General features: G+C 49.5%; 4 protein-coding genes across 9 annotated transcripts; 2 read left to right on the top strand and 2 right to left on the bottom strand.

Annotated features, from left to right (window-relative positions):
• Positions 1-400: 400 nt before the first annotated feature.
• TNF (tumor necrosis factor) lies at positions 401-3,172 on the top strand. Its single transcript, XM_061147110.1, has 4 exons — positions 401-768; positions 1,349-1,397; positions 1,592-1,639; positions 1,950-3,172. Exons 1-4 carry the CDS (start codon positions 583-585, stop codon positions 2,369-2,371), a joined length of 705 nt encoding a protein of 234 aa, XP_061003093.1. The 5' UTR covers positions 401-582; the 3' UTR covers positions 2,372-3,172.
• Positions 3,173-5,018: 1,846 nt separating this feature from the next.
• Positions 5,019-7,427, bottom strand: LTB (lymphotoxin beta). 3 transcript variants are annotated; one of them, XM_061147101.1, is made up of 4 exons: positions 6,838-7,141; positions 6,397-6,448; positions 6,122-6,193; positions 5,019-5,658 (listed from the first exon to the last, which is right to left on the bottom strand). In XM_061147101.1, exons 1-4 carry the CDS (start codon positions 7,030-7,032, stop codon positions 5,204-5,206), a joined length of 774 nt encoding a protein of 257 aa, XP_061003084.1. In that variant the 5' UTR covers positions 7,033-7,141; the 3' UTR covers positions 5,019-5,203. The 3 variants fall into 3 exon arrangements, with proteins under 3 accessions (XP_061003084.1, XP_061003086.1, XP_061003087.1); XM_061147103.1 differs by having other exon boundaries at positions 6,871-7,134; XM_061147104.1 differs by lacking the exon at positions 5,019-5,658 and adding an exon at positions 5,665-5,940 and having other exon boundaries at positions 6,082-6,193; positions 6,838-7,427.
• An 882-nt stretch (positions 7,428-8,309) lies between these two features.
• On the bottom strand, positions 8,310-15,732 carry NCR3 (natural cytotoxicity triggering receptor 3). 2 transcript variants are annotated; one of them, XM_061147105.1, is made up of 5 exons: positions 15,606-15,732; positions 15,417-15,473; positions 13,675-14,019; positions 13,380-13,487; positions 13,127-13,246 (listed from the first exon to the last, which is right to left on the bottom strand). In XM_061147105.1, the coding sequence occupies exons 2-5, from the start codon at positions 15,457-15,459 to the stop codon at positions 13,200-13,202; spliced, it is 543 nt and encodes a 180-aa protein (XP_061003088.1). In that variant the 5' UTR covers positions 15,460-15,473; positions 15,606-15,732; the 3' UTR covers positions 13,127-13,199. The 2 variants fall into 2 exon arrangements, with proteins under 2 accessions (XP_061003089.1, XP_061003088.1); XM_061147106.1 differs by lacking the exons at positions 13,127-13,246; positions 13,380-13,487 and adding an exon at positions 8,310-9,800.
• Positions 9,850-12,534, top strand: LST1 (leukocyte specific transcript 1). 3 transcript variants are annotated; one of them, XM_061147107.1, is made up of 4 exons: positions 9,852-9,986; positions 11,377-11,497; positions 11,758-11,780; positions 12,321-12,534. In XM_061147107.1, exons 1-4 carry the CDS (start codon positions 9,912-9,914, stop codon positions 12,462-12,464), a joined length of 363 nt encoding a protein of 120 aa, XP_061003090.1. In that variant the 5' UTR covers positions 9,852-9,911; the 3' UTR covers positions 12,465-12,534. The 3 variants fall into 3 exon arrangements, with proteins under 3 accessions (XP_061003092.1, XP_061003090.1, XP_061003091.1); XM_061147108.1 differs by lacking the exon at positions 9,852-9,986 and adding an exon at positions 10,815-10,981; XM_061147109.1 differs by lacking the exon at positions 11,758-11,780 and having other exon boundaries at positions 9,850-9,986.
• Positions 15,733-23,732: the final 8,000 nt, after the last annotated feature.

Here is a 23,732-nt window from a genome sequence, read left to right as displayed (position 1 = left end):
AGTCCCGTCTGGAAATCAGAAGGAACAGACCACAGAACTCACTCCAACCCCAAAGGAATGGAAACAGTGGGAGCTGGGGGGCAGAGGGGAAATGGGTCCAGCCCCCAGGGTCCCATATTCACAGCAGTAACTGGCCTATTGAAGCCCACTCAGAATCCGAGCAGGGGAATGTAGGAAGTATCCTTGATGCCTGGGTGTCCCCAACTTTCCAAACCCCCGCCCCCGTGATGGAGAAGAAACCGAGACAGAAGGTGTAGGGCCCGCTACCGCTTCCTCCAGATGAGCTCATGGGTTTCTCCACCAAGGAAGTTTTCCGCTGGTTGAATGAGAGCCTTTCCCCGCCCTCTTCTCACCCCAGAGCGTATAAATGCAGCTGTTTGCACACCCAGCCAACAGAAGCTCCCAGAGCGGGGACACCAGGGGACCAGCCAAGAGAGAGACAAGCTGCTGCAGAGCCCCCTGGAGATAACCTCCCAGACCACACACCCCCGACAGACAGCCAGGCAACTCGCTCTCTCTCACACACCCTGCCACAAGGCTCTCCTGTCTCCCGTCTGGACTTGAACCCTTCTGAAAAAGACCATGAGCACCAAAAGCATGATCCGGGACGTGGAGCTGGCGGAGGAGGCGCTCTCCAAGAAAGCAGGGGGCCCCCAGGGCTCCAGAAGTTGCTTGTGCCTCAGCCTCTTCTCCTTCCTCCTGGTTGCAGGAGCCACCACGCTCTTCTGCCTGCTGCACTTCGGGGTAATTGGCCCCCAGAGGGAAGAGGTGAGTCTCTGGCCGGCCTTGGCTTATTCTCCCACCCAGAGAGAAATGAGAGAGAAAGAGGGCGAGAGATGGGGTGGGGAAAGAGGTGTGCTGATGGGCAAGAATGGGGAGGAAAATAGTGGAGAAAGATAGGGAGGCAGGAGGAGACATGGAGAGAGATGGGAGGAAAAGAGAGAAGGACGGAGAAATAAGACACCTGGCACAGGGGGGATGCCCTCTAAATATTTGTTGGACGAATGAGTAAGCAGGGATACAGACATAAAGAGAGATGTGTAGACAGATAAGGGGTGTGAGTAGAAAGATGGAGACTCAAAACAAGTGATCTGGATGAAGATGGTGAGACAGAAAAAGATACAGACGTTATGAAAGAGAGAGAAGGAAAGATGAAGCTAAGCGTGTCTGGCACGTGGAAGTAACTCAATGAAAGAGGTGTTAAATGGATGAATGAATGAAAAAAATGGATGAATGGAGAGAGAAGACAAGACCCATCAGGGCATAGAGTACAAGCTAGAGAAGCAGCCAGCAGTTTCTCCTTCAGGGGTGACTTGCTCTAACACTCATCCTCCTTTTTTCTCTCCAGCAATCCCCAACTGGCCTCTCCATCAACAGCCCTCTGGTTCAGACCCTCAGTAAGTGTCTCTACAACCTCTCTTCTAATGCTGGACTTGGGTGGGTGGGGGTGGGTGGGATTTAGTCCTGGGATGGAAGCAGTAGGGGAAATTAAGGGTTTGGGATTGGGGGGAGAAGGAATGGAGGTCAAAGTATGGGATATTTTCTGGGAAGCTTAAGGGTCTCACCTTTTCCTTTCCTCTTTCCTCCTCAGGGTCATCTTCTCAAGCCTCAATTAACAAGCCGGTAGCCCATGTTGTAGGTAAGAGTTCTGAGGATGTCTCTGGGGCACAAAGAAGCAGAGAGACAGGGAGGGGTAGGATTTTGGGGCTGAATCCAGACTGAGGGCAGACAGAGACAGTGTGAGAAGTATTCATGAGCTCAAGAGGGGTGGAGGATACTTAGAACTTGAGGGGGATACTCAGAACCTCACGGCCAGATGGGATGTGGGAACACAGAGGGGACAGGAACCGGATGTGGGGGGTGGGCAGAACTTGAGGGCCAGGATGTGGAGAGTAGAACTGACAGGGTCACACTGACTCACCCCTCCCCGTTCTTCTCCCTCCCTCCAGCCAACATCAACGCTCAGGGGCAGCTCCTGTGGTTGGATTCGTGTGCCAATGCCCTCATGGCCAACGGTGTGAAGTTGGAAGACAACCAGCTGGTGGTGCCTACTGATGGGCTTTACCTCATCTACTCCCAGGTCCTCTTCAGGGGCCAGTCCTGCCCTTCCACCCCCTTGTTCCTCACCCACACCATCAGCCGCATTGCAGTCTCCTACCAGACCAAGGTCAACATCCTCTCTGCCATCAAGAGCCCTTGCCACAGGGAGACCCCAGAGTGGGCTGAGGCCAAGCCCTGGTACGAACCCATCTACCAGGGAGGGGTCTTCCAGCTGGAGAAGGGAGATCGCCTCAGTGCTGAGATCAACCTGCCGGACTACCTGGACTATGCCGAGTCTGGACAGGTCTACTTTGGGATAATTGCTCTGTGAGGGCACAGGACATCCATCCTCTCCCACCTCAGTTACCTTATTATTTAATCCTTCAGACCCTTCTCATCCCCTTCTGGTTTAGAAAGGGAATTGAGGGCTCAGGGCTGGGCTCCAAGCTTACAACTTTAAATAACAGCTGCACTTAGAAATTAGGGATATAGGGAAGTGAGACCTGGACAACGGGGCACCAACCACCATCAAGGACTGGAACTGGAACTTCCAGAACTCCCTGGGGTCCACAAGTTTGGGTTCCCGGATGCAACCTGGGACACCCAGAATGTGGGGGCCAGGGCTCTTACCCGGACCCTTCGCAACATTCCTTGAGAAGATCTCACCTAGAACTTGACATAAGTGGACTTCAACTTTCCCTTCCTGCCAATGTTCCCAGACTCCCCTGAGGTGGGAAGCCCAGCCCCAACCCCACTGGGCCAACTCCCTCTGTTTATGTTTGCACTTGTGATTATTTATTATTTATTTATTATTTATTTATTTACTAATGAATGTATTTATTCGGGAGGTCAAGGTGTCCTGGGAGACACAAACTAAGGGCTGCCTTGGCTCAGATGTGTTTTCTGTGAAAACGGAGCTGAACTGCAGGTTGCTCCCACCATGCCTCCTGGCCTTTGTGCCTCCTTTTGCTTATGTTTTTTAAAAAATATTTATCTGATCGAGTTGTCTAAATGATGCTGATTTGGTGACTGATTCGTCGCTATATCACCGAACCTCCGCTCCCCAGGGGAGTCATGCCTGTAACCGCCCTACTGGTCAGTGGCGAGAAATAAAGTGTTCTGAGAAAAGAAACATGCTTCTATCTGGAAATTAATTCTGCATGGGCCTCTTCTTGGGGGTGAGAGGCTGCTAACTGAAGTTCTTCTCCACAGGGCTTAAGATCCCTGGACCTCACTCCTCGTACTTCTGGGGCTCAAGAGATCCTACCTAAGACAAAGCCCAGCTGAATATGCACCTACCCCAAGAAAGGAACTTGAACTTAATTACCTCTCCCTGAAGGCATGGGAATTTCCAACTCTGGGAATTCCTATCTAGGTGGGGCAAATCCTGCTCAGGTGAGATTTCCGGCTGTTGTGGCCCGAGAGAAAGAGCCAGGGAGCGGCCAGATTCTCAGGCACCTGAATCACAGCCAAGGGACTTTCAGACAGTTAATTGGGCAACTGAGCTCTTGAATCGACTGCCCCCGGCCCTCCCCCTTCCAATCCAGTCCTAACTGTGCAACTGAACTGGACCTCGGTCTACCAAAGGTTCAGTATCAGTCACCGAACCTCATCTATCAAAGAGAAGTAGGGACCCCCACCACACATGGGGCCACATGAGAAACATGAACAAAAGACCTAAACTACACCAGAGCACCTCACGGAGCGCTCTGTGCTTTCTGGCTTTCTCCCTTTTTCCAGGCTCCAATCTTCTACCCGCTTCCATCTCTCAGTGGATGGAAGTGAAGAGGAGGAAGAAGATTCAAAATCAAAGAAAGAAAAAAAAAAAACAAAGAATAAGATGTAGGTGAAGGACCACCCTGCTCCCCACCCCACGCCAGCTTGGTCTCCCTGATTTTTGGTGAACGATGAAAGGGACGTGAGGTAGGTAAAGTGGAAAGAGAAATGCATTCTGCCCCTCCAGGAAGCCTCTTCCGGACACAGAGTCAAAGACAAATATGGAGTTAGAAATAAAGACTCGGAGAGTGGGACCCCTGGCTGGGCTTTCCTTCTTGCTAGGGTTGCCAGGCAAGGGGAAAAACCATGTGGTGTGCCACAGAGGTGGGGTGACCCACTGGGGTAACCTAGATAGAGCCCTGGCTCCTCCTCCATCTCCTCCAGCCCCAGGCTGAAAGTCAGTCATGGAGTGAGGGGGCTGCTCACCCTGAGGCCCCCACACTTGCCCACTTATGGACAAGTGTGAATTCACACTTATGGAAGTGTGAATGAGTGGGGAGGCAGTGCCATCCCTCATTGGGCCAAGTGGCATCAGTTTTTCTTCCTCCCCCTCCTCTCCAGGTTCTCCCTGGTGTCCTCAAGCACTAACCGCCCCCCCACCCCGCATCTCCCTTTCTCAATCACCCTCCCAACTCTCGCCTTCAGCCCCCTCCCTTTACCCCACCCTTCACACACACACACACACACACACACACACACACACACACACCACCATTCCACCACCCCACCCCCCAGCTGTGGCTCTTGACTGTGGCTAATGGGGCAGCTAGCAGAGAATAAGTGCTGATCTGCTCAGGGCTTCACTATCAGCCCTATTCAGGTTTACTCTGCTGACTGGGCCATTCTGAGTGGTGCCTGCCTTCCCCTGCAATGACCCCCCCTCCCCCCCCACTACTGGGATGGACCCAAGAGAGAAGAGTGCAGTGCTGAGTCTGGGGGGACCGTGTGGCCTTGAGAATCAGGGTGCTGGGAGATGCTTTGGCATTTGTGGAGGGCCCTTTCCTTCTTACTCTCCAAATGGGCTAATGTCGGGGAAAAGTCATTCAGAGGCAAGGGTGGGTGGAACCCACAGATCCCCCACCCCAGGGAACAGAGGCCATGCCAAGTGCTATGAATTATTTCAAGCAACCAGAAAAATATGGAGAATATTTAACCCACACTTGTGTACCTACCCTGAATGAAGACAACTTAGCATCTCAGCATTTGTATTGGCAGCATTAAAGTTTACATTCTTTATTTTCATCGGTCTCAAAAATCAGTTTCCAAACAGTCATCTACATTTTCCACATAGCCATGGGGTCCCTGGTGTCTGGGTCCCCAGTAACTGGGCTGATTCATTCACATACTCTCATCAGGCAGTAGTTGCTTTTAGGGATGCAGGTAGCCTTCACCCCACCATCACCGCCCCGAAGAAGGTCTTTCCCCTCCTGTAGTCCACCATGTCGGGGTGACTGATATTGACGTACACCCTCTCGCCCCTCCGGAGCTGCACCAGGCCACCGAACCCCACGCTCGTGTACCAGAGGGGCCCATATTCGTGCCTTCTGGCGGGGTCCGAGACAGGTGTCACGGTCTCCGCGCCCTCCAGCAGCAGCTCGGGGGTCCCCGATCCATAGGCGCCCCCCGCCCGGTACAGCCGGCTGAGCAGCGTGACCGAGCGGTCCAGGGGGTCCACGCCGGGAGGGGGCGCCCGGCCCCGGTAGCCGACGTGACAGTAAAGGTAATAGAGGCCGTCCTGCGGGAGGGCCAGCCCTTCTGCGCCCGAGAACTGCGTCCCGCTCCTCAGAAACGCCTCTTCTTTCTTCGCCTCCCAGCCTAGCCCCTGCCCCGTGGTCCAAGCGCCTGCAGAGAAACGGGCCCATCGGCTCTCTCGGAAATCAGATCCTGAAAGGAGTGATCCAGGCCGGAGGCTTCTGGGAGGGTGGGCATGGGGGACACCGGGGGCTTTTAACCCCCTGCAGGAGCCAGCTGGGTCGGGGAGCGGGCTGATGGCGCTCCCCTGTAATGAGTACGAGTTGGGACTGACGGCATCTGGGTGTGCGGTGCGGAGTGCTAAGGTGGGGAGATCCAGGCCGGGTTTTCCCTCCTCCCGGGAGTGGGGCGGGGAAGCAGGAGGCTAGAACGCTGGTGGAGCCGAAGGGTGGGCAGGATAGCTGCGGTCAGGTGGGTGGGCAAAGGAGCACCGCAGTGACAGAGCAAAGGGACTCTAACCTTGGGTGAGCAGAACTGGCACCCCTGAACCCTTCAAGTCCGTGAGGTCCTTACCAATGAGATGGGATCCTTATCAATGAGATGGGATCCTTACCAATGAGATGGGCAGCTGGGAGCCTAGGGCTGAGATCAGTTTCTGAGTCCTCCTCAGGCAGCTCCCCGGACTCTGGAAGGGGTAGGATGAGTCCACGGTTGGGGGCAGGGCGGCCACCCACGCATGGTCACCCCAAGAGGACAAGGTGCCAGGGCCCAGGGATGGGGCATCTGGATTCCTGGAGGAAGAGAGTATCTGGGGAAGCAGATGATTGGGACCTGGGAGTCCCTGAGGGGCAGAGCCAGGGGAGGGAGGGTAAAATGGTGGGCTCTTACCAAATCGCTGATGGGCAGGTGCCTGGATGCCGGGGTCAGCCGTCCCTGTTACCTGAGTGGGTGGGGTCACAGCGCCCAGAGTTCCCTCTTAACTGATGCCAACCACCAGCCCTCCCATTCCCAGCATAGATCCAAGCTCCAGACTTGGGGTTTCTCCCACCAGCCCCAGCCTCCACACACACCTCCCTGGAATGGAGAGCAAGCGAGGTGGCTGTACTTGCGCAGAGAGACAGAGGCCCTAGTATGTTTTGGGAGGAGGAGAAGAGACATACAGACGACCAGGAAGGGGCTTGGTGACATCGGGACACGACAGCATCACACGAACATGAAAAGAGGGCCAGCAAAGAGACAGACAAGACATCCCCACACTGGGGACAGCCAAGCCAGCTGAGCAGGATAAGGCAAGGGGCATAGCCAGAGGTGAGTGAGCATTGGCAATACCTGGCTCGTGGAGGGTTTATTGTAGCCACTCACCAATCCTCCCTGCTCCTGGGGCACCAAGGCCAGCACAGCCACAACAGTGATGGGCACAGCCAGCAGGAGGGTCACCAGGGAAGTGACTCCTGCCACAGCCAGCAGCAGGCATCCTTTCCGCTGGGGCCTCCTACCCCGGCCCTCCAGCCCCCGTTCCCCCATGGAGACTGAGCAAGGGCCAGGGCAGGGGGGCTTTCATACCTCAGGGGTGGGGCCACCCTCTCCCCAAAGACCCATACACCTGGCTGGGACTTTCCGCACACCCCTGCTCCCCTGACCCTGCTTCCTGTTTACCCAGAGCTGGGGTGAGGCAGCTGGATGCCTGGGTTCTCTGAACTGGGGAAGGAGTCGGAGGTGAAGAGACAGGTTTTCAGGGTAGAGCCAGAGGGGGACTGTGAGATCTTCTGACTCAGTGGGAAGGAAAACTGACTGAGGCCCTGGGAGGGAAGCTAGCTTGCTGTAAGTTGGACGGCTACAGTGAGAACACATAGATTGCTCCAGATTGCCAGTGGAGTCTGCAATCTTCTGTACCGCAGAGGTGGGTGCTGAGGGGAAGGCTGCATCCACACCCCTGACACCAAGGGCTGGAACAGGAGGACGAGAACTGGAGTCTTCAGGGATGGGTGTCTGGGTCCCTAAGAAGAACTTGTCCCCATGCTCGACTGACCTCCTTTTCCCATTTCCTTGCTCCCTCCAAGCCCCCAGACCTGGGTGAGAAAGACAGAGCTAAGCCAGTCCATGGTAATGGCAGCTGAAGAGGTCCTCAGCCTCACCACTGGCTGTTAACTCACTGATGAGGGATGGAAATAGAGCATCACTTTCCTTGTTACGCAGAGTGTAGACAGGAGTGCGATGAGCACCCACCCACAAAGAGCTTTGCAGTCTAGAATGAACCCCATGCTGACTAAGTGTTAGTGAAGAAAGGACAGAAGATTGAATGAGTAAGCAAAAGAAAGCAGTAAGGACAAAATGAATGGTATAGGAGGCAGAGCAGTAGGAGATGAAGAGAAGAAAGACCATGTCAAGGGAGTTGGAAATGGTCCCAGATCATTTCCCTTTCTTGATATCTCTGTGGGTTCAGTTCTGTTCAGTTCAGTCGCTCAGTCATGTCCAACTCTTTGCGATCCCATGGACTGCAGCACGCCAGGCTTCCCTGTCCATCACCAACTTCTGGAGCTTGCTCAAACTCATGTCCATTGAGTCATTGATGCCATCCAACCGTCTCATCCTCTGTCGTCTCCTTCTCCTTCTGCCTTCAGTCTTTCTCAGCAATAGGGTCTTTTCCAATGAGTCGGTTCTTCACATCACATGGCCAAATTATTGGAGTTTCAGCTTCAGCATCAGTCTTTTCATTTCCTTTAAGATGGACTGGTTGGATCTCCTTGCAGTCCAAGAGACTCTCAAGAGTCTTCTCCAACCACAGTTCAAAAGCATCGGTTCTTTGGCACTCAGCTTTCTTTATGGTCCAACTCTCACATCCATACATGACTACTGGAAAAACCATAGGTTTGACTAGATGGACCTTTGTTGGCAAAGGTACTCTGTATGTTCAGATAATAATAATAATAAAGTAGCTAATATATATATTATGTATTTATATAATATATATAAACAGCATTTGGTGTGTGCCTGCCACTGATCTACACATTTTATATATAATAATGCTTTTTTGTGGGGAGCCACAATGTACAACATGCAGGATCCTAGTTCCCCGACCAGAGATGGAACCCATGCACCCTGCAGTGGAAGCACAAATTCTTAACCACTGGACTGCTAGGGAAGTCCTATATAATAATGCTTTTAATCCTGATAAAAACTCTAAGAGGAAACTGAGGCACAGAGAGGTTAAAGAACTTCTATAAGGTCACACAGGAGTGGCAGAGTCAGGATTTGAACCCAGGTAGTCTGGCTCTATACCCTTAACCGCAAGACAGTTTAAGAACTGAGTGCTGAGTTCAGATTTGTCCATTTCAGGGTATGTAAATCTTGCCTTCCTCACCAACCCCCTAAAAAAGAAATGGGGAAACAAATACTGAACTCGAGTCAATGATAAGCATGGTAAAGTGTTTAGAGGTAAAATGTACTGATGTCTGCAACTTTGAAAAACATCAAAAATGCAATGGATTGATATGTGATAGAGCAAATATATGGAAGAATATTAATTGTAGAATCTAGATGGTAGGAATAAGTTCACTGTATAATTCCTTCAAATTTTTTCTGTTTGAACATTTTAATAAAACATTAAAAAAAAATATTGTCCTACTGTCCTGCATGGGGAACACTGTGGATGGCGGAAGGGAAAGAAGTAGCAGAAAGTTTCTGAATTTGGAGAAGGAAATGCAGATGTTTATGGGTCCAGGCACCAGATCTTCTCTCCAGTCCTTGTTTCCACGTGAGCTCCCCAGTCTTCACCTTCCTCAAGGACTAGGTGTGCCATCCTCCAGCATCCATCTCCCTCTCCTTCATCCAGGTCTCTGTCCAGAAGGCCTTCGACTACTGCCGTTACTTACTTATGTGCTCAACATCAGAATGCTGCTCCCTGCAGGAAATCCACCTGGGTTACCTGCACCTCCTTTCCCAACACCACCTTGTCATCAACTTTCTGTCTTAGATCTATCAGCAGTGCTCATGTAGATCTAGTCTGGCTGTCTCTGACTCTCCTGTTGTTCATCAGTCAATCAAGTGCCCTGTTAGATACAGCTCCAGAATATCAGGAGAGTTACCCAAACCAACCAGCACTCCCAGTTTGTCTTGGGAGCTGGGGGTGTATGTCCACACATACCAGGATCATGGTTCTCAGGGACCCAGTATAATTAGGAAAAGTGAATCTGGGCAGGCATCTAGAAGGTACATGATCACTGACGACTTGCAGAATCAACAGGATGCCTGGGGTGGAAGGAGATGACAGGCTGAGTTACAGTCCTGGGAGTCTGAAAGGAAAAGACGTTGTAACCCCAACCCTCAGAGCCTAACTTCCTCTCCTGATCATGCTGGGGAGGCACCCAGGCTGGGGGAGAAGTTAAACCAAGGGAGGGGCAGGAATGTCTGAGGCAGCAACACCACTCCAAGGCAGCTCCGGCCATGCAGTCAGTTCACCCGCAGACCACAGGCTCTGGGTAAGCTGGGACCCTCAGGGAGGAAATCCAGGGAGAGGGCAGTCATACTCCAGAGTGAGGTGAGTCTAAGATAAGGGAAGGGAAAATATAGTTTTGAGGTTCCCCGGGCCCTGGAGGACCCCTCTGTCCAGCCTCTGTCTTTGCTCCCCAAAGAAGTATAAACCATCCTCTTCCACCCCCACTTCCCAGCATGGCCACCTCAGGCCCTCCTCTCCACCTGTGCTTCGCCTCCCCACCCCTACACATCCCAGGAATCCTCTGGAAACCCGGTTGGTTTCAGTTTCCACACACTGGTCAGTGCATCTGGCTCTGGGTGAAGTCAGCAGCCCCCTCTTTGCCCTCAAACAGGAACCAGTGGTTGTAGGACAGGAAGTGTCTTAGGGGAAGTTATGGGCCCCAGACATTTCTCCATGCCCCACTTTAGCCCCAGCAATATCTGCTCAAGGGAAGCGGCTCTCCACACCAGCCAAGCAGGGGCCCCCCTTTTCCTGAGTTGCTCTGCCAGGTGGTGCTGGACACCGCCCTCCCTATTTTCCTGCCAGGCCTCGGCTCCTCCCTCAGCCCCCTCATCAGAACCTAGAGCTACCTGGTGCTGGAAAGGCTGCTATGAACCAGCTCGTCAGCTTAGGGTAGGGGAAAGGTGGTAGGCTCTGGAGCTGGACAGACCTGGCCTTGAACCCCAACTCTGCCTCTTCTGGGCTGGATGTCCTTGTCAGGATCCAGCCTTGAGTCTCAGGTGCTTCACCAGGGAAATGGGCACCATAGTACCCTACATTGTTATGCAGATTAGCAGTGACAAACAGAAGGTGCCCCGTTCAGGGTTAATACAGAGCTAAGGCTCCTCAGCCTGGGAAACTATTGTAACAGAGACACCCGAGTTTACGTATGAGGAACTTGGGGCACGTGATTCACCCCAGGCCATTTAGCCTGGAAGAGGTGTGCTGGGTTTCCCAGTGTACAGGCCAGTCTTCAGTCCTGAAAGCATGGGGAATACGGTAAGGTAGCCCTCTGCACAGGGAGGGTGGTTGTGCACAGGGAACAGTGGGTGAAAAGTGGTGTGTGCGGTTCGTGGGTAGGTGGTCAGGGCCTCTGGGGACCAACCAGTGCTGGGGAACAAGAGACTTCATGAGGAGGCCCAGAGATGGCAAGGGTGGCAGTGGTAAGCTCCTGAAGGGTGAATGGTCTTGGGAACGAGTGAGGGAACTGGTGAGGGATGGCCACCTATGGTAAGACGTGAGTCAACACAGTCTGGGGTGAAGAATCTCTGAGAGAATGTTTTTTTGTCTCTAAAACTGTTAGAGGGAGAAACTGAGATTCGCAACAGACGAGGGGGATGGGGTGAAATGAAGCGAACAAAGGTCCCTCTAATATTGACCCCTTTTCCCTACAGCAATGCCATTGTGAAAACTTGGATCTTTACCTATATGGGGGTTTAGGGCTGGGGGTGCTCCTGCTCCTGCTCCTGCTTGTGGTCGTTCTGTCCATCTGCCTGTATCGGCTCTACAGGAGAGGTGAGCCCCACCCGCACCTCCCTCATTTCCCCTCATCAACCCTGACTCACCCTGCCTGTGTGAGGAAGGGGGCAGATGTCAGATGGAGGGGGGCGGAGAGAGTCCAAAGAGAGAGGCCATGGCTTTGGCCGTGGGAACCCCAGGGAGGGTGGCAAGTGAGGAGACACCTGGTGGGTGTGGAGAGAGTGAGTGAGGAGGGCAGGGAAGTGGCACCAGGGGCGTGGGGGCAGGGCCAAGCTGAGCTTCTTCTTTTCTTCCAGTGAAGAGGCTGGAGAGAAGCTGGGTGAGTCTGGGGGCAGGGAAGTGGGTGATGGGGCAACAAGAGTGGGTGGAGTTGGGGAAGCAAGAGAAAAGACAGAAACAGGAGCATGAGGGAGACAGGAAATAAGAGAGAAACAGAAAGAGGGAAATAAGGAATGAGAAAAAGAGAGGAAAGGAAAGGTGTAGAGATGGAAAGAGGAAATAAGACAAAGGAGAGAGAGGGGGAGGAAATGAGGGAGATCAGAGACAGAGTGAGAGAGAGAAATCAGAGAATGAGAGACACAGGGAAAATGAGAGAAACCAAGAGAAAAAGGAAGAGAAGGAGATTAAGAGTGATGAAGGGGGAGAAAATGAGAGAATGAGAGAGACACGAAGAGAAAAGGACAAGATAGACTGAAAGAGCGATGAAGAGAGAGCTATAGATGGAGCACAAAGAGAGGCAATGAGGTTAAAAAAAAAACAAAACAGTGGCAGTGGGGGCAGGGCAAGAACTTAGGGAGGGGGGTGGCCAGGGTAGGGAGGCTCCTGGGGACCCTGTCAGTGCCCTCTGTCCGGGCCCCAGGTCCAGGCCTCAAAACAGGAGCTCCACTATGCATCCTTGCTGAGGCTGCCTGAACGCGAGGGACCTGACATCCAAGGAAGGGAAGGCAACAAGGAGGACCCCAGCGGGGACTATGCCTGCATTGCCAAGAACAAACCCACCTGAATACCTGCAGATGCCTCCCCCAACCCAGGGCCATCCTGTGGTTCACCCAGTAAAGACCATGGTCTCACCACCCTCTGTGTCTCAGGCTTCTTCATCTATTTCAAGCCCCAGCTCCACAGGGCCAAGATCAAAACCTAAATTACTGGGACTTCCCTGGCTGTCCAGTGCTTAAGGCTCTGGACACTTCCACTGCAGGGAGCGCAGGTTCGATCCCTGGTCAGGGAACTAAGTGGTCAAGTGGCCAAAAATAATAATAAAGTGGCCTTTCTTAAATACAAAAACAGACTCCTAAGCGATTTACCCTCCCACTCATTCTGGAGTCAGGTAGGGGGATTCACTGAGTGAGGAAGGGTGTTTGGGGACCCAAGCTCCCCTGAAGCTCAGAGAAGAGTATTTGCCTGTGGGCCATTGACAAGTAGAACTAGTCATGTCAGATACTCCGCTCTTCTTAAGACAAAGGGCCTTAGCCTCTTGGGCAGGAGAGAGAGGAGTGCTGAGTCCCAGGATAGTGGTGGGAGGGGGCAGGATTGCTAGGAAGCTCCCTCCTTGGACCCTTCCAGGCCAGATTTAGTAGCAGGAGGTAAGAGTTGGGAGAATCCAGAATGGGACACATTGGAGCATCTAGAGATGGAGCAGGAAATACACAAGACTCATAAGAAGGATGACGGTGTGGTAGAAAGGAATTTATTAGAGTCTCTTGAAGAACTTGGGATCACTGGGGTCTGGAATAACTCATCAGAGGCCATCCAAGGAGTGACAGGGTGTTTCCTTGTGACAGTGGTCTGGAGGAGAGGTCACAGGAGTCACTCAGTGCTGCAGCCCTCCTCCTCTTTCTTGGTCTCTATCTCTGCCGGCTCCAGCCTTCTCACTTGCCCTCCCATCTCCACGCCCGTGTGTCCCGGCTCCAACACTCACATTTACCCTGGTAATACATGCTGCTGCCCATAGCCACCGAGAGAAAGCTGAAGGCATAGAATCCAGCCCGAAGGAGGAGGGCTGTGCCAGCCGCTAGCTGAGGAGGTCCTGCATGTAGGAGGCAGGGTGCGAGGAAGAAGAGAAGGGCTCAGGAGAGGAGGCCCTGGGTAGAAGTGTGCAGAGGCCGGGGAGGGCAGCGGGCCTCGGGGAGGGCAGCGGGCCTCAGGGAGGGACTCTCCATTATCAGGGAGGGTGGGGCCTCCAGTCAAGGGGACAGGGCTTTCTGGCACCTCACCTTCCTCCACCACCAGCAGGGTCCCATTCCCTGTGCCGACACCCAGGCCCAGCACTTCCACCCTGCACACGTAGACTCCGGCGTCACGGCCTCGGGTGTCTCGGATGTGCAGCTCAGCCTGGTGGTCATAGAGGAAGCGGGAAGAGGGGAGAGGGGCCAGGCGGCCCTGGAACTCTGCGGTCTCATTCCTCACTTCCATCCCTGGGGCCACTTTGTCCCGGTACCATGTGACAGAACCAATGGCCATACTCCCTTGGCTGGCATTGAAGGAACAGGGCAGGATGGCGGGGGACCCCTCCTGGGTACGGATTTCAGGGGGCTGGGACACCCAGAGGACACAAGATCCTGGGGGCAGAGAAAAGACCCAGAGGAGCGCCTTCCCAGTTACTCCAGAGAGAAAAGACCTGAGAACTTGTGGTAGAATGTCTTTGCTATATCCCCACCCCCAGAGGGCCCCCAGAGACAAGCACTTTAGATGTCTCATTAAACCCTTTATACCAATCTAATTTCTCAACATTGCTTATTAAACAGTTTTTCAAATTCTTTCTCATACCAACTCTTATCCTCTCCCATCATTCTCTAGCTCCGTCCAATAGTATCATTTTGCTGAAATTTAACTTGTCACAGTTAAAGTGAAGCTCATTAATGAGTGTGGCTTCCTAGTTAACTAATATCATTAATTATATTATGCCAGGTACTATTTTAGTACTAATAGCATTCCGCACCATACCATCTTACTACTGTTTTTTTGTTAAAGATTATTAAGTAAATCTCCAGGTGAAGCCATGGCTATAATTGATGGGGATCCCTACCGAATTCATCTAAGTCAATGAATTACATCAACTATTAAAATTCTTGATTAAATTCTCTAGTTAATGAAATTTACCACTCATTCTTCTGTTTCAGTGATTCTCAAGCTTGAGAGCTCACTGGAAACATCTGGAGTGTTTGTTAAACCAGATTCCCAGGCCCCACTCCCAGAATATTTTATTCCGTAGTTCTGAATAAAATATTTGAATTTGCCCTAGGTCCCTGCTGATGCTGAAGCTGTGGGTCTGGAATCCACACTGCATTTAGTTAATGAGTAGATCGGATAATTAAAATCAGTTTCATTAAGAAACTTAAATTAGATTTAATTAAATTCCTAAACTCCTAATTATATCTAAACCCTAGATAATAAGCCTAGTTTAATAAGCTTATTAAACTCATCGAATTAAAACTGACCCCTTAAAAAAATCTGACCCCTTCCTTCAAGCCCTTTCTACTGGTTCTTTAGACTTTATCTTGTTAGGAAGGTGGCTGGGAAGAAAAAGGCTTCCCTGGTAGCTCAGACAGTTAAAAATCCACCTGCAATGTGGGAGACTCATGTTCAATCCTCAGGACGGGAAGATCCCCTGAAGAAGGGAATGGCAACCCTCTCCAGTATTCTTGCCTGGAGAATCCCATGGACAGAGGAGCCTGGAGGGCTGCAGTCCATGGGGTCACGCAAAGAGTGGAACTCAGCTGAGTGACTAACTTTCACTGGGAAGAAACGAGTTCTGGTATGGAAGCTGGGGAATGACCCTCCCAGCGGGTGATACGGAGGGAACTGCAAACTGGAGGAGTCCACTGGGTTTCAGCTTTACAGAGGGACCCCCTGCTTTCAGCCCCCACCCAGTCTGCTCCCCTAGGACATCTATGTCCATCTTCCCCCATCCTCCCTCCTCCCAGCCCCTCAGGCTCCTGGGAGAAAGCCCTGTCACCTGGATGGATGGTGATAAAGACGAAAAACAGCAACCGGGCCATGTCGGAGGGTGTTCCTGTTGATGAGGAGGGACATGAGCAGTGAGGTCTGGGTGGAGGAAAATGACCCACTACTTGTGACCAGGCCTTTGGTCACTGGAGGGGGATGGGGAGCTTCCTATGACACACAGGACTCACACATCACTTACCAAGGACCTTAACTCCCTGGGACCTCGGACATCAAACGCATCCCTCCCTGAGGAAAGAGGATGCTGCGGACGGTGATATCTGCATTGCTAGGAGGAGGGGGCAGAGTGGGGGCCAGTTGCATAAGTGTTTGAGGGGAAGGGTGTGGCTTAGATGGTTGGTAATGCTTAGGTGGGTGGGTGGACGGGTGAGATCAGGATGTGGTTCCCCCATCTTCTGAGGTTCAAGAAAACTAACCCTTTACCAAGAATAAGCCTCCAAGAGCTTTTCTGAGCCCAGAGCTAACCCACTTCCCCTCCCCTTGGCGCAATAGCACCCAGGTCCACCCCATTCATTCCCTCCCCTCGAGTTAGGGCCGTATTAGTGCCCTCCGCCAGGGCTACTCAAGAAATTCTGTAAACGAGAGGATTAGCAGAAGTCAGCTGACTGGTGCCGGCGGCAGGGAGTTGCCACGGGCTTTGTCTGTCACCCTGTTTTGCTGGTCGCTCAGATGGTAAAGAGACCCGGGTTTGATCTCTGGGTCAGGAAGATCCCCTGGGGAAGGAAACGGCAACCCACTCCAGTATTCTTGCCGGGAAAATCACATGGACAGAGGAGTCTGGTGGGCAACACTCCATGGGGTCGCAGAGAGTCAGACATGACTGAGCGACTAACACACACCCTGTTTCACTTAGGCTGTGTTGACTTGGGTGCAGCTGATGGAGGTTTGGATTCATTCAGATTCAGATCTCCATTAAACGAATACACCTCTCAAAGAGGTCCACTTGACCAAGTGTGTTCTACACAGATTTAGGTAAATTCAGTTATCTTTATTATTTTATTCATTCATTAGCTAATATTTCTTGAGAAATGACAAGGTGCCCCCATTGCGGGAAATACATTTTTTACAGACACAAAGGAAAGGAGACACACTGTGGGACTTCCCTGGTGGTACAGTGGATAGGAATCGGCTTGTCGATGCAGGGGACAAGGGTTCAATCCCTGGTCTGGGAAGATTCCACCTGCTGCAGAGCAACTACTCTAGAGCCTCCTCGCTGCAACTACTGAACCCATGTGCTGCAGTGATTAAAGGCCACGCGCCTAGACCCTGTGCTTTACAACAAGAGAAGCCACTTCAATGAGAAGTCTGCACACCGCAACCAGAGTAGCCTTTGCGCTCCACAAGTAGAGAGAACTCTCGCACAGCAACAAAGACCCACACAGCCAAGATTACTTAATTATTTTTAAAAAAGACACTTTGTGTTACACATAGGTCCAAGGTTACACATGGATTAGTAAAAGTGTGCCACACACTTCTGTATATGTATTACATACCTACAAAAGATAACACAACACATAGAAAAGAAAGATGACATATACGAATGCTGGGTGAAATCTGCCCAGCCCTCACCACACATTTTCTCTGTGACTCCTTTTATAGTGGTCCATATTCTTTCTGTCTGACCAAGTTTCTTGCTGTTTCACAACACACTCATGGATCATGCAGTTCTCCATCTTCCACAGCAGTGATCTGGAGCTTTTTTTTGGATAAGTTGTAATTTTATGGTTAAGAATGCTGACTTGGAGTCAGGCTGTATTCAAAACGCCAGGTCCCCTACAAACTAGCTACCTAATCTTGGACAAATTATTGAACCTCTCTGAACCACCTAGACAAACACGGGTACCTCACAGTCTGGGAAGGACTGACTCAGCCATTCAGTGAGTGGAGTGGCAGCCTCTTCAGGGCCATCTAACCAGAGGGTGCGGAAATGAGGTGACAGAGCAAGCAAGGCCTGCCCCCTGGTGGTCACAGAGCATGCAATACACGGCTTTTCACAACAGGGCCTTAATTGTAGCTTTTGCTCTGTTCCATACCTTGCCTTGTCCTGTCAATAACCCATCCTCACACCCAAAGGGTGAATGTGGAGTACACTGTCTCTTCCACTCACCTGTGAGAATCCCATGGTTTGGGGAAGGAGGGAAGGTCACCACTAGTGGAGTGGGGATGAAGGGCTGGAATGCGCAACAGGCCTGAAGAAAACTCCGTCATTCACAGGCTCAATCACATGGCACTACTCCATGTCTCAGGGCAATGAGGCTTAGAAGTCAAGGTAACGTAAATGGGAATCATGGTTCCACTACTTACACATCTGTAAAATGGGAGTAGCTTTTGTTGGTTTCCAGACCCCACTGTAGCAGAGGGTCATTGTATGTTATCTCCCTTTATCTCCCTCCCAGTCCTGGGCGAGAATGACCAGTGGTACAGTTGGGCCTGAACTCAAAGGTTTTCTGCTTTTTCCACCTCTTTTTACTACCTAAGATTTCCAATATCCCAAAATGTGGATTCTGAAGACAGTACTTGGATTTTTTTAAAGGCCATCTAGAATAAATCCCGGTGTATGTGTGGATTTAAGGACCCTTTTCAATAACTCTGAGAGCCTCTAAAGAACTTTAACCTGTGCTAATTAGCTCAGCAAACTCAAGGATGGAATTTTTCTTTTTTTAATCATTTTACTTTTGGCTGTGCTGGGTCTTCGTTGCTTTCTGCAGGCTTTCTCTAGTTGCAGCAAGCAGCGGTTACACTTTGTTGCAGTGTGCAGGCTTCTCATTGTGGTGGCTTTTCTTGTTTCAGGGCACAGGTTCTAGGAGCACGGGCTTCAGTAGCTGCGGCTCGTGCGCCCTAGAACTGGGGCTCAGAAGTTGTGGTTAGTTACTCCACAGCATGTGGGATCTTCCCAGACCAGGGATCACACCTGTGTCTCCTCCATTGCAAGACAGATTCTTATCCACTAAGGGAGTCTTTGAATGGAATTTTTCAAAAGAAACTTATACCAGCTACTCAAGAAGAAAGGCAAGAAGTATGAATAAAAAAGTTGTGGAATGGATGTACAGATATCTCTGGTTTGATAAATCTGACAGTGGTCTGCCTTGAGGGTGGTCAGGGCCAATAAACTCCCGACTTAGAACAGGAAAAGAGGTGAAAAAACAGAAGAGTTTCTGGAATCATAGCACAAGTGACCCCATCTCACTTAGTGTTTCCTCCTCTAGTGTTGGCAAGGGTGCTGCTGCTGCTAAGTCGCTTCAGTCGTGTCCGACTCTTAGCGACCCCTTGGACTGCAGCCTCCCAGGCTCCTCCGTCCATGGGATTTTCCAGGCAAGAGTACTGGAGTGGGATGCCATTGCCTTCTCCCGGCAAGGGTGAGACGTGAGTAACTTCTCCAGTCAGTCAGTTCAGTTCAGTTCAGTCCAGTCGCTCAGTTGTGTCTGACTCTTTGTGACCCCATGGACTGCAGCATGCCAGGCCTCCCTGTCCATCACCAACTCCCAGAGTTTACTCAAACTCATGTCCATTGAGTCGGTGATGCCATCCAACCACCTCATCCTCTGTCGTCCCCTTTTTCTCCTGCCTTCAGTCTTTCCCAGCATCAGGGTCTTTTCAAATGAGTCAGTTGTTCGCATCAGGTGGCCAAAGTATTGGAGTTTCAGCTTCAATGTCAGTCTTTCCAATGAATATTCAGGACTGATTTCCTTTAGGATGGACTGGTTGGATCTCCTTGCAGTCCAAGGGACTCTCAAGAGTCTTCTCCAACACCACAGTTCAAAAGCATCAGTTCTTCGGGGCTTAGTTTTCTTTATAGTCCAACTGTCACATCCGTACATGATTACTGGAAAAACCATATACTTGACTAGACGGACCTTTGTTGGCAAAGTAATGTCTCTGCTTTTTAATATACTGGCTAGTTGGTCATAACTTTTCTTCCAAGGAGTAAGTAATTTTAATTTCATGGCTTCAGTCACCATCTGCAGTGATTCTGGAGCCCAAAAAAATAAAGTCTGCCACTGTTTCCACTGTTTCACCATCTATTTGGCATGAAGTGATGGGACTGGATGCTATGATCTTAGTTTTCTGAATGCTGAGCTTTAAGCCAACTTTTTCACTCTCCTCTTTCACTTTTGTCAAGAGGTTCTTTAGTTCTTCTTCACTTTCTGCCATAAGGGTGGTGTCATCAGCATATCTGAGGTTATTGATATTTCTCCTGCAATCTTGATTCCAGCTTGTGCTTCCTCCAGCCCAGCGTTTCTCATGGCGTATTCTGCATATAAGTTAAATAAGCAGGGTGACAATCTACAGCCTTGATGTACTTACTCCTTTTCCTATTTGGAACAAGTCTGTTGTTCCATGCTGTTCCAACTCCTCCAGTCAAGTCCTTATAAATATTTTTGACCAATTAATGGCTCCCAGGTTATACTCTCAATCTCTGACCATGACTTCTCAGAGGTACACCCCACCTTTGGCCTCTTTAAAAAAAATTTTTTTTTACTTGGCTGCACCAGGTCTTAGTTGTGGCATACAGCATCTTCAGTTGTGGCTCATGGGATCTTTAGTTGAGGTATGTGGGATCTAGTTCCATGACCAGGGATCCTACCTGAGCCCCTGCATTGGGAGTACAAAGTCTTAGCCACTGGACCACCAGGGAAGTCTCTTGCCTTTCCTTCTCGCTGTCATGGTCCAAGTCCCCCACATTCACCAAGAGCAGGCCTCTGGCTTTCCAGCTTTCTATTTCAACCTCTGTCATCTCTCTAGAAGACTTAATGTCCATGTATATGATATTTTTATATACAGATATAAATATATACAGTAAAGTTCAGTTCAGTTCAGTTGCTCATTCTTGTCCTACTCTCTGCAACCCCATGTACTGCAGCACACCAGGCTTCCCTCTCCATCACCAACTCCTAGAGTTTGTTTTTTCACCTCTTTTCCTGTTCTAAGTTGGGAGTTTATTGGCCCTGACCACCCTCAAGGCAGACCACTGTCAGATTTATCAAACCAGAGATATCTGTACATCCATTCCACAACTTTTTTATTCATACTTCTTGCCTTTCTTCTTGAGTAGCTGGTAAACGTTTCTTTTGAAAAAATTCCGTCCAAGGACTTCTCCGGTGGATAAGAATCTGCTTTGCAATGGAGAAGACATGGGTTTGATCCCTGGTCTGGGAAGACCCCACATGCTGCGGAGCAACTAAGCCCATACACCACAACTACTGAGCTCCGAACTCTAGGGCCCACGAGCCGCAACTACAGTAAAGGACATAGATCTTAAGTGAAGAGTTTGATGACCTCTGGCAAAGATATGAGCCCATGTAAACAGCACTGCAACTGATACACAGATCATTTCCATCACCCCAGAAAATTCTCCTATGCCCCTCTTTGGTCAATCCTTTTCCTCTCCCAGAAGCAACTACTGATTTATACTCCTATAGATTAGTCTGTTCTTAAAAAAAAAAAAAATTATTTATTTGGCTATGTCGAGTCTTCATTGTGTCATGCCAGATCCTTCTGGCAGCACACAGACCCTCTAGTTGTGGTGCACCTCCTCAGTAGTTGCTGATCGAGGGCTCCAGAGCACATGGGCTTCAGTACTTGTGGCACATGGGCTTAGTTGCTCTGAGGCATGTGGGGTCTTAGTTCCCTGACCAGGGATCGATCCTGAGTCCCCTGCATTGCAAGGCAAATTCTTAACCTCTGGACTACCAGGGAAGTCCCAGTTTAATCTGTTCTTGAACTTCATACAAATGGAACCATAGAGCGTACACTCCTGTATCCGGCTTCTTCCATTCTGCATAATGCCTGGGAGATTCATCTGTGTTGATCCAGGTATATCAGTAGTTTGTTCCTTTTTGTTGCTGAGTGATATTTCATTTATGGATGTATCACAGCTTGTTTATCCATTCACTTGATGATGTATTAGGTTATTTCTGTTGGATACTATGTATACATCTCCTGTGAACATTCTTGCACATAACTTGCCAATTATTTTTCAATACACCAATTTCACAGTTGCTTTGCCTTGTCTACTCCAACTATCACCTTGACTCTATATGACCTATACCTTGGATCTTTTCTCCATCTTACCTCTTCTTTCTCAAGGACACAAAAGCAGCCAGACCTGAGTCCCTCCCAGCTCCTGTACCCGCCACACGTGCTTTCACACCATTCTCCTGTTGGTAGACTTTTGGATTGTTTTTCCTACTTTCATTCAACTAACTGAGCATCTACCATGGGCTTACCTAGGCAGTTCTCTCAAGATGCTTCCCTGGTGGCTCAGATGGTAAAGAATCTGCCTGCAATTTGGGAGACCAGGGTTTGACCCCTGGTTTCAGAAAATCCCTTAGAGAAAGGAATGGCATAGCCACAGTTTTAACTAATGCTATTCTCAACCTATATCTCCATCTCAATCTGCAACCTTTGCCTCAGACCTTTCTCTGAAATCTGAGTCCAGAATATCTAACTGCCCTCTAGACATCTCCCCCAGAATGTTCCACAGGCATTTCAAAATCATTAGGGTCCACCCAAACTGGGTCAGCCTTCTACGTTCCCCACCTCAGTGAATGGAAACACAATCTACCCAGACATTCAAAGCAAAATCCTGGGATATGTCCTATGCTGCCTTCTCCTTCCATTTCCCCATCCAAACAATCCCCAAGTGCTAACCACTCAGCCTCTGGGATAGCTAAGCATCTTTCTCTGACTCTTGGTTCTCATTTCTAGCTAAGGCCCTCATCATCTCAAGATGAAACTAGGACATTGCTTCTCTGATGGACAGTGGGTTTCTTCACAATATCCATTCCACATCTCCCTCTCTGAGTATCAAGGCTCATCTATCTCTTCAACTATGCCTTTACTGAGTGCCTTCCATGTGCTAGGCACCCTATCTTCATCCTCCCTGATCTTGCTCTCACCTCTCTCCTTGTCTCTCATATGTCTCTGTCCACAACTCTTTTTTTGCCTCACCATCTTTATTAATATCACTGGTGTCTTCCCTATCTCTCTACCTGCATGCTGCATCTCCTACTTTCCTATCTTTCTCCACATTGTCCCTCCCCATCAGGACACCTCTTTCTCCTACTCCACCTCTCACCCTCTTTCTCCCTGATTTACCTTTGAGTGGGAGAATGAGTTAAGGGTGGCAAAGTGCTCACCTTTCCCTCTGGGGACTGATCACCCCGCCCCCACCACCCCCACTGAGAAGCCTTTCCTAACTCTGCCACTTAGCTGGCTGGGACCACTTCTGGGTGCCTGAAGACTCTTGTGTAAGGATTCCTTTTTTAAAAAAATTAATATTAGAGGAAGACTTTAACTTAGATCTGTCAGAAACTGATAAATCAAACAAGCACATAATTACTAAAGACATGAAAGAGTGGAAACAGACAATTAACAAGCTTGATCAAATGGGACTACGTAGAATATTAGAATAATTAAGAAAATATCCATTATTTTCAGGTACACAGATAGATGTTAAAAAAAAGAATCAAAATCATCTAGAACACAATTGCTGACCAACATCCATGACAACATAAAATAATAACAAAGAATATTTATCATGGGCTTGGCAAATTTACAACTGCATTTCTGGGACTTCCCTGGTGGTCCAGTGGTTAAGACCTCACCTTCCAGGGCAGGGGGTGTGGGACCAATCTCTGGTCAGGGAGCTAAGATCCCACATGCCTCATGGCCAAAAACCCAGACATAAAGTAGAAGTAATACTGTCACAAACTCAGTAAAGATTTAAAAAAAGAAGGCAAACTTTCCTTTCAAAAAATGCACTTTTAATATATTTATAAGCTTTAAAAACATACTTCTAAATAATTAAAATGTTAAAAGAAAATATAATGAAATTTAAAATATTTTGAATGGGAGTTCCCTGGTGGTCCAATGCTTGGGATCCAGTGCTTTCATTGCTGGGGTCTGGATCATCCAGGAACTAAGATCACACAAGTTGTAAGGCATAGCAAAAAAAAAAAAAAATTATTTTCAATTGAATGGTTGAAAACACGGCCTATCTAAACTGCTGTGAGATGTAGCTAAAACAATCCATGGAAGAAAGTAAATGTGAGGATTAGGAAAGAAAGTTTGAAAATCAATGAATTGAACAGATATTTCAAGAAATTAGAAAAAGTACACAAAATAATGACCCAAAATTTAGGATGGAAATAATACACTTTTAGAAATTAATGAACTAGAAAACAAAGAAACAGTAGAGCAGAAAAATACATATTTACAGAGACTATATATTACAAAATCTCCCATCAAATTGGTAAAGAATGAAGAGAAAAGGCATACATATACATACAGAAAAATAATTTATATG

Source organism: Dama dama, chromosome 7 (assembly GCF_033118175.1).
Source record: "Dama dama isolate Ldn47 chromosome 7, ASM3311817v1, whole genome shotgun sequence".
Lineage (NCBI taxonomy): Eukaryota > Metazoa > Chordata > Mammalia > Artiodactyla > Cervidae > Dama > Dama dama.
The sequence above is the reverse complement of the archived record's forward strand: the minus strand, read 5'-3'. Positions and strand labels throughout refer to the sequence as shown.